Here is a 9,650-nt window from a genome sequence, read left to right on the forward strand (position 1 = left end):
TCTTCTCTACAGGACTTGATCCTTGCTCTCACACATCTTAATTAGTTAGCAGCAAGTTGATTTGACTCAGTCACCCCATGGGTGTCACAGTACAATTGTGCTCCACACAATTTTCCTTTTAATAAATCATTTTATTGGGGCCATTACAACTCTTATCACAATCAATACATACATCAATTGAGTAAAGCACCCTTATACATTTGTTGCCCTCATCATTCTCAAAATTTGCCTTCCACTTGGGTTCCTGGAATCAGCTCATTTTCCTTTTTCCATCCCCCTCCCTCCCCGCTCCCCCTCCCTCATGAACCCTTAATAATTTATAAATTATTATTTTATCTTATCTTACACTGCCTGGCGTCTCCCCTCACCCACTTTCCTGTTGCCCATGCCCCAGAGAGGAGGTTACATGTAGATCCCTGAGATCGGTTCCCCCTTTCTACACCCCCTTCCCTCCTGGTGTCGCCACTCTCACTGCTGGTCCTGAGAGGTTCATCCGTCCTAGATTCCCTGTGTTTCCAGATCCCTACTGCACCACTGTGCATCCTCTGCTAACCAGGTCTGCAAGGTAGAATTGGGATCATGATAATTGGGGGGGAGGAAGCGTTTAAGAACTAGAGGAAGGTTTTGAGTTTCATTCTTACTACCCCGAACCCTGAGTGACTCATCTCCTCCCCACTACCCCTCTGCAAGGGATGTCCAGCTGTCCACAGATGGGCATTGGGTCCCCATCACACACTCCCCTCATTCACCGTGATATGATTTTTCCCCCTTCCTTTGTTGTTTGAAACCTGGTCCCCTCAGCCCTTCATGATCACATATGTTGGTGTGCTGCTTCCATGTGGGCTTTGTTGTTTCTGGGATAGATGGCTGCTTGTTTACTTTCAAGCCATTAAGTCCCTTGACGCTATCTCTCTCAATAGCCGGGAACCATCAGCCTTCTTCACCACACTTACTTATGCACACATTCGTCTTCAGTGTTTATGTTAGGAAGGTGATCACACAATGATGGTTTTTCTTCTTTGGTGTCTGCTACCTGGTCCGTTCAACACCTTGTGTTCACTTAGGCTGTGTGCTTCTTTGTGTGGACTTTGTTGTTTTCGAGCTAGATGGCCGCTTGTTTGCCTTCAAGCCTTTAAGACCCCAGACGCTATATATATATTTTGTTAGCAGGCACCATCAGCTTTCTTCACCACATTTGCTTATGCACACGTCTATCTTCAGTGATCATGTCAGGAAGGTGGGTATCATGGAATGACTATTTAGCTGAGCAAGTTGCTATTGTATTGAGGGAGTGTGTGTGTGAGGAGGCCCGATGTCCACCTGCTACCCTACTACTGAACCTATAAATATATGCACATAGGTCTATTTCCCCCTTAATCATAAATATATTTACGTATGTACATGTTTGTATTTAGGCTTCTCTGTATGCCATTTGCTTCCCACTCCTTTCCTCTATTTCCTTACGCTTTCCTCCTGTCCCACTACCATGTTCAGGCTTCATTCTGGTTTGAGTAATTCCTCTCAGTTACCTTGCCCTTGTTCACTCCTTACCAGTCCTCCCATCCCCTCCCTGGCACTGGATTTGAACCACTCATTTTTCCCTAGTCCTTGTGTTGGCCAACACCTCCTCCCTTCCCCTACCTCCCCCACTGTCATGTCCCTCAGGGACCGTTTTTCCCATTATTTTCTTCTCTCATTGTTTGTCCAGCCTATCTTCTCTAGGTGGACCTGCAGAGATAGTAATATGTGCATACACGTGCAGATGGCTTTGACAGCACCCAAGTGGCACATAAGAACATGGCATCAACAGCAGCAACACCGGCACGCTGTCAGACAAGCCACTGACATACAAAATTTAAAAGAGCAAAAAAAGAAAAAACAAAACAAAAAACAGCAAAAAAAATTCTGTTCGTAGTTCAAGGTCTGTTTGTTGGCCTGTAGGAGTGTTTTCCAGATGAGTCAGGTGGGGTGCCACGCCCTGACCCCAAAGTCCATCCTTTATACTCCCTTGGGACCTCCTTGCTCTGCTTCCTCCGCTGCTCCATTGCACACCCCCAGTGTCTGCCTCAGCGTGGTGGGGTCAGCTCGGTTACACATCCCCCACTGTGTCTCGAGTGCTGTCCCGTGTAGGGCCATGGGTTGGTGCAGGATGTCGCATCTCGCCATGGGGCCGGATATCCATACAATTTTCAATGGCTTTGTATTTAGATCATTAGGCTTTTCTTCAGAGGTGTCTGTGAGTGGACTCAAACTTCCAACCTTTCAGTTAGCAGCTAATTGCATTAGCCTTTTACACCACCCAGGCCACTTGCTTTATGCTCTACGTTTTCAATACAAATGTGTACATTTGAAGCAAAATGTACCCCAAACAAACAACATGCCCTTCCTCTGGTTCATAGACTCTGCTAGTGAATTGCTTTGTAAATTCAGAGAAGAGTCTGAAATAGTAATATAGAAAAAATCTGTAACATTCAAAAGTAACTATATTTTTTATTAAGTCATTTTATTGGGGGTTCATACAACTCAACACAATCCATCCATTGTGTCAAGCACATTTGTACATTTGTTGCCATCATCATTCTCAAAACATGCTTTCTACCTGAGACCTGATATCAGCTCACCCCCCCATCCTTTCCTGCTCCCCACTCCCTCATGAACCCTTGATAATTTATAAATTATTATTGTTTTGTAAAGTAACTATTTTTACTGATACTAAAAACTCCAAGCATTAAACCCCGAAGGAGATGCAGCTTGGGCTGCAGCTGAGCATGTTTTCAGTCTGTCCCTTTGCGCATTCAAGTTGTGCTATCTCCTCTTACAGGTTTCCCAAAATGCTTCCTTCGGGCATTTCACAAATCCGGAATAGGTTGAAGAAACAAGGTACATCATTCCAATTTTTCCTGGGATTTGAAGAGTCTCTAATGGTGGCACAATCCTCTAGCGTCACGATGTTATTAGGCTCACCTACATCCCAGAAACTGAAAGAGAGCGCCACGGGAGAGGTTACTACCCAGCCATAAGCCGCCCCGGGTCCCGAAACACGAAGCACCTTACATTTATGTCCGCTCACTTCACAAGAGTGTTGTGAGGGATGTAGACAAAACTCTAACGTAATCGATGAAGCAGTAGACGCTCAGGCGCAGCAAACCATTTGGCCCAAATCATAGAGCTTGTGAAGAGTGGAGCTAAACGGGATCTTTCTGACTTTTTATTTTGTCGTGACACAGAAAGAGAAGCTAGGGAAGGGCTGATAGCTTGACTCTTTGGCTGCCCTTGCTCTTTAGTTGACCCACCATCATGCTTAGTTCGCAGTCCTCTCCAGAAGGCATGTATTAATTCAGGTGCCCCGTCAGTGGTGTCACATGCTTGAGAAAAGGAGCTCTTCTCAAATCTCTGGGCGTGTGGGTAATAATCTTAGAACCTCTGCCTACCAGCTGTGTAATCTTGGGGAATTCTTTACATGTTAAATTAAGATGAATGATAGCGATACAAAACAAACACCAAACTCACTGCCACTGAGTCTATTCCAACTTACTGCGATGCTGTAGGACAGAGGCGAACTGCCCATGGGGTTTCTGAGATTGGAACTCTTTTAAGGAAATAGAGAGCCTCCTCTCTCTCCCATGGAGCAGCTGTGGTTTAGAACTTCTGACCTCGCAGTTAACAACCCAACCCAATGTATAACCACTCTGCCACTAGGGCGCCACAGTGGTGCTGTTTACACAAACGCATGAGAAACACACGGGAAACTCCAACATACTATGCATGATATAATAATTTGATGTAAGGTCATTGTTAAGCGTGCACATTGATGCCATAAGATTCGGCTGTCTTTCTCAAATACTATTTTTGTCTCATTCATTATGATTCTAGGGCACACGATTCTGAGGTCCATTTTTTTCTGTCCTGCATCTCTAATTAATTATTCTTCTGTTACAGTCCTTTCTTATTCTCATCTATTCTTTTCCTTTATTCTTGAGACGGTCCCAGAAAAGGTGAGAGGGAGGGCCTGTGCTTCTCCTCTCTTTCTTCCAGACCAGCCCTCCCCATCCTTGCATCGAATCCCTCTCAGGATGGAGCTCACATTAGCCCATGGGACAGGATGCAGGGTTTGAAAAACTCGCCTGGAAATGATGCAACGTTAGGGCGATGTTAGAATTCTCCTGCAAGTAGGAAATTTCAGCTTTTTCCTTCTACTGGAAAGTAGTGCATTCCGATGAAATGTTTTGTAAATGGAAATGTAAAGCAAAGAAGCAATCGCTATGAATTTCTTTGTAAGAAAATCGTGAGTGTTCCCAGATACAAAATCGCCTATCCAAATCATACCAAAAAAAACACTGACAACGTAGAAGATGAGCAACATACAATGTTTGCAGACATAATTCCAAGCGATGGAGACTTGCTATCAAGCTGAGGTGTTGAGTGTAGTTCCCAGGGAAGGAGCTTGGCTACAGATCTCTCATTGCTTAGGGTGTGAGCCACCTCTGATTTACCTCTGGCTGTAAAATATACTGAACGCTAATTTCACTTTTCACCGTTTGCCATATTGTCACCTCTTCAAATGTCCTTTGGTAAGCGAAGACAGGTACTAATGTAGGCCATTCACCAAAGGGAAGTCATACAAAATTAACTTTTGAAAAGCGGAGGGATTTCTGTACCTGAGAGACGCGTTGAAAGGTGTGCCGTCTACCCATTTCCACTTGCCTTCCTCCACCTGGTCCGTCAGGCCGATGTAGAACTCTCTCCTTCTAGGTTTTGTACGGAAAAGGAATTCCTGTGGAAGATATTCACTCAGCAAGTAGGAGTTCAACTGATTTCAATTCTGTACCAATGTTAATTGTTACTACAAAAAGATGTGCTAGAGGTGATAGATAAAAGGGCCGAAGTCACAGATCAGGAAGGATCATTTTCTGACTTTAAACTGACAAAACATGACTGTCCCCAGAGAAGGAGATGCTCAGTAACTCATTTGAAGCATATTAACTACTAGTGATAGCGAAGTCTATTGCATACGTCTGGCATTAAAAACACTATGGAGAAAATACAACGGGCAATATTTGCTTGTCCCTTTTTATATGACATGTTCATAACCATCATCTGTTGTGGCTCTGTAGAGTAAGCATTGAACTACTAACTGTAAGGTGGGAGGTTCAAACCCATCAACTGTTTTGTAAGAGAAAGATGAGGCTTTCTGCTTCTGCAAAATTACAAAAGTCTGGGAAACCCTCTGGGTGCCGGAGTCCGAATGGAATCAATGGCAGGGGCTGGGTTGTGGCTAATGTACTGCTATGATGTTGGCTGCGGTGCCCTCAGTATTTTAAACACAGCAGGACCACCCATCATGTTTCAGCAGAGCTTCCCAAATGACAGACTAGGAGGAAACGTCTGGTGAATTATTTCCAAAAATAATCCAACGGAAACTCTATAGATCACAAAATGGTTGGAGGGCACTCAAACTCCACAGGGAGGAAGGACATCAAGGCCTTGAGCACATCAAAGGTCACGAAGATGGCACAGGACAGCAAGAACAACAGCAGTGGTCATAAACGTAATGGTCTTTAAAAATTAGCTGTCATCCCCTCCCACCCCCCTTAACTCCCTAAATTATAAAAGAACTCATTGAAATTCCCTTGTGTTACATACTTCTAAAAATGGAAATAAGTTGACGTAGATAGGGATAAGGCATACATTTATAGGCATTTTTATATAGTCATTTAACAAATAGTAACGGGGGGGGGGGGTGTCACTGTGTGTGTATAGGGAGAAAGATGAGACCTCCTACTCCCGTAGAGGTACAGTTTCCGGCACTCACAGGGGCACTTCTACTCTGTCCTAAGGTGTCACTATGAGTTGTAATTGACTCGGTGGCACTGGGCTTGGGTTTGGTTTGGTGCATGTGTATGCACAGATCCCTGTTGGCCCAGTGGGTGATGTGTTGGGCAGCTAACAGTAAGGCCAGCATTTCAGAGAAGCCACAAGCAGAAGTTGCAGGAACTCACAGAGACAGCTGCATTCTGCCTCATAGGGCCCAGTGAGTCAGAATTAACATAACGGGCTTGAGGTTTGTGTTTTTTCGTTTTCGTGCGCATGTAGGAAAAAGGGGTGGACCCTGTCCAGGATGCTAAATTGATAGAGGAAGTTGGGCCCCAACTACCTGCTCCTCCTGGGTGTTGATAACCACCAGATGAGCCCCCACGTCCAAGCAGCTCCTTAAACTTAGTGACCAGGTCCTGGTGTCAGTAGAAAAGAAGTAGCAGCTTGACTGAAAATGTTCCCACTTCAAGGGACAGCAATTCTTGATGGAACCTGGAAGAGAGAGGCTGTTTCAGTGCATGTCCCGGATGAACTGAGCAACGAAGTAAGCTCTGCCTGGGTCATACAGCCCGTAGCTTGAACAGTCAGAATCCTGAAGTCTGTTGTTTATGTCTGACTGCTTATGAGCTAAGGCTTGATGTAATTCCCATGCCAATAAATATGAACTGAACTTTTCTTGTCTTTTTGCAAAAACCTCATCATTCTTATTTTCTAGATGATGATGCCAGCATATGAAATAATTGACTTATGATGTATTTTGTTTATGATGAATCATACGTGTGACCCTCTGTTGTTTTTCCCCCTCTTGCATCTCATTAGTAATACATACTACAGAATATAATGTCGAAGCATGTAGTTTGTTAATGCTTTCAACCTCATGCCAATCCCCAGAGACAATTAAAGATTGGATTTATAAAAATACTGATAATAAATAAAAGGGACTAGTAATGAAAACTAAAATTAAAAATGAAGTATTCGACTTAGATCAGGAGCAATTTATGTTGGCAATGTCAGAAGGGAACCCCATTGTAATTTGGGGACTACCTGTAAACAATATATCTCAGCTGTGCACTTCATATAGAAGCCATAAACGAAGCCTATTACCTGTGATTAGCTGACAAGGGTAGAGAGAATTATGTGCTTTAGATGATGATCCCTTTGGTTGCCCATGAGGCCTCAACTAAATTTCTAATCTCTGCACAGATGAAATAATTTTCCAGTCTGGTAAAATGGCACCCTTAAAAGGCTAATTAAAGTAACTACCTCTGGTATCACCACTCTCACCACTGGTCCTGAAGGACCATCTGTCCTGGGTTCCCTGTGTTTCCAGTTCCTTTCTGTACCAGGGTATACCCTCTCGTCTAGCCGGATTTGTAAGGCAGAATTGGGATCAGGATACTGGGGGTGGGGTGGGGTGAGCATTCAAGAATTAGAGGAAAATTGTAGGAGGGAAGGTGGGGTAGAAAGAGGGAACCAATTATAAGGATCTACATATAACCCTCTCCCTGGGGGAGAGACAGCAGAAAAATGGGTGAAGGGAGATGTTGGACAGTGTAAGACATGGCAAAGTAATAATAATTTATAAATTATCAAGGGTTCACTAGGGAGGAGGGAGCAGCTAGGGAGGGGGCACAATGAGGAGCTGATACCAAGGGCTTAAGTGGAGAGCAAATATTTTGAGAATGATGATGGTAATGAATGTATAAATGTGCGTGACACAATTGATGTGTGTATGAATTGTGATAAGAGTTGTATGAGCCCCCAATAAAACGATTGAAAAAAAGTAACTACCTCAAATGCTCTCAATTTAAAGATGGGATGATTACAGCCTAGAGAAGAAAGTCTCTCTTCTAGTCTCATGTAGCATCTCGGAATGTGACAAGACTTGGAGCAGGGACATATCAGCACAGGACATGTATGTGTCAGGTATTTCTAAAGTTTCTACTGCATGTATTTTTCCTCCATTTCATTTTGGAAATAGATGATGAAATTTAAAAATGAACACCCTTCAGTATCCTCCTTCCATTTACGTAGATGTCATAATCATTCCCAAAGTTCACTATAATCACTCCAAGATTCCTGTGTTTTCAGAGCTCTACTCTTGTACTCTTATCAACTCCTTCTCATTCTCTGACAGCACAGGCAAGCGTTTACAATTTGCTTTTGAGAAGCAAGAGAAACTATACTGATCTGGCAGTCCAGAGACCCAGAAATTGTCGACTTGTAAATTTCTATGTAGAAGTTTAAGGATTCTTCTACCTGAGATGTCATTGTTGCAGAAGAGGTCTGTAATATTTTCATATGGCTGGAACATTTCCTCATCACAGAAGGTCCTATATGTAACTAAGAAAAAGACCCCAGTCAACGATCATTATTCTTTTTAATAATGAACAATTTAAAATTTTAGAATGATATGAAAGCTCTAATTATTATCATGGTAGTATCTCCCTATCTATTTTTCCTTCTGCATGGGTAGGGATTCATTTAAAGAAGGAAAATATCTTTATGAAAAATGCCCCGGCGCTCACCAAAGTTTAATACTCCTTGATACTAGCTGGGCTCCCTGATTGAAGAGGAGCGTGGGAAAGAATAGGAAGCCCCTTTGTGAGAGAAGTAAGCCTACAGGTACCAACGGAATGTTTACTCCCCATAGTCAATAGGGAGAACTCAACTGAACTCGACCTTCAGAACCCACCAACACATCTGGTGACAAAGCAGGCACTGAGAAGTAGGATGGAGACTCCAGCAGTGGTCCATACACCCTCTTGAGAAGAGAAGAATCCTCCCTCTGTAAAAAGAAAGGTGCAAACCTGATCTATCTTCTCTAAGCAAGGTAAAAACGATCCCTATTCATCTTTACTTGATTCCCTCCATTCACAATGTAGCAGAAAATTTTTCAGTCTTAACTGGTCAGAGGGCGTGCCAAAGAACAGATGGCTGAGCCTCACTCTTAGAATGAAGAATTCAGTCAGGCAGGGGTAGACCAACAAGGTCCCAGGAGCTGCTGCGGCTCCTCATGGTGTAAAGTCTGTACTTTTTAGAGACTCTGCCTCATGAAGCTCAAGAGAAAATGGCATTTAAAAACCCGCTTTTATCTTTTTCAAGGCTTCCCCCTTTCTTTCTTCTCTCTCCCTTTCTTGCCCTGCCTCCCAGCTTTTTAAAACTTTGCCCTCCTCTCCTCTCTTCAGTGCCTCATTTGTCTGTCCTTTGTAAATGAAATAAATCATCGGTCAGTTAGTCAGTAAGAACTTTGGGGCTCGTTTAGTAGTTCTTCTCTTCCTGTCAATATGCATTTTACAAATGAGGAAACTGACTCAGAGAAGTGAAGTGACTAGCTCAAGGTCACACGGTGACTTACAAAAGAGCAGGCATAGCAACCTGGTAACTCTCTCTGGTCTCCAGCCCAGAAAACTTCCAGCATATCAGAAACTCTCCTACATTTTCTTCTTTCCCACTGCCTCTTCTTCCACCCGCACCTCTTTCCTGTTCTTGCTTTTCCGCATACTTATGTCTCTTCTGTTGCTCTCTTTATCATGTCCCCCCGAAAAGGGTTCTAAGGAGGAAGAGGAAAAGTTGCACAATGTACCTGCGCATGATGATGCAGATGATTTGGATGAACTCATTCTTCTGTCCTCTTCCTCTCCCTCTGACTTTTCTCCACTCACAGTCTCTCAATCCAGCTGTGTTCTGTTGGAAATATTTAAGAAAAATAAATCTTGACGGGTGGAATCACACTTTATCTGTCCTTTGGGAAGTTCAACTCTAAGACAGGGATATTAACTTGTTCTGTGGCTGTATGTTTAAGTCAGGATTTCCTTTCTTACCTAAGAAGGACG

General features: G+C 43.4%; 1 protein-coding gene across 1 annotated transcript; it reads right to left on the reverse strand.

Annotated features, from left to right (window-relative positions):
- Positions 1 to 2,789: 2,789 nt before the first annotated feature.
- Positions 2,790 to 9,437, reverse strand: CLEC4E (C-type lectin domain family 4 member E). The gene is made up of 6 exons (XM_075553123.1): positions 9,401 to 9,437; positions 8,510 to 8,602; positions 8,074 to 8,157; positions 6,155 to 6,306; positions 4,659 to 4,774; positions 2,790 to 2,978 (listed from the first exon to the last, which is right to left on the reverse strand). The coding sequence occupies exons 1-6, from the start codon at positions 9,435 to 9,437 to the stop codon at positions 2,816 to 2,818; spliced, it is 645 nt and encodes a 214-aa protein (XP_075409238.1). The 3' UTR covers positions 2,790 to 2,815.
- Positions 9,438 to 9,650: the final 213 nt, after the last annotated feature.

The sequence above is a fragment of the Tenrec ecaudatus genome, chromosome 6, assembly GCF_050624435.1.
Source record: "Tenrec ecaudatus isolate mTenEca1 chromosome 6, mTenEca1.hap1, whole genome shotgun sequence".
NCBI lineage: Eukaryota > Metazoa > Chordata > Mammalia > Afrosoricida > Tenrecidae > Tenrec > Tenrec ecaudatus.

What these genes read in the sequence shown, in the direction of transcription:
- CLEC4E (XM_075553123.1), bottom strand. Translation starts at nt 9,437, where the DNA reads ATGAGTTCATCCAAATCATCTGCATCATCATGCGCAG. An exon ending in CTGCAACAATGACATCTCAG is followed by an intron (nt 6,307 to 8,073) that starts GTAGAAGAATCC and finishes TCTCTCTTCCAG; the next exon opens with GTTCCATCAAGAATTGCTGT. An exon ending in CCTTTCAACGCGTCTCTCAG is followed by an intron (nt 2,979 to 4,658) that starts GTACAGAAATCC and finishes GCTCTCTTTCAG; the next exon opens with TTTCTGGGATGTAGGTGAGC.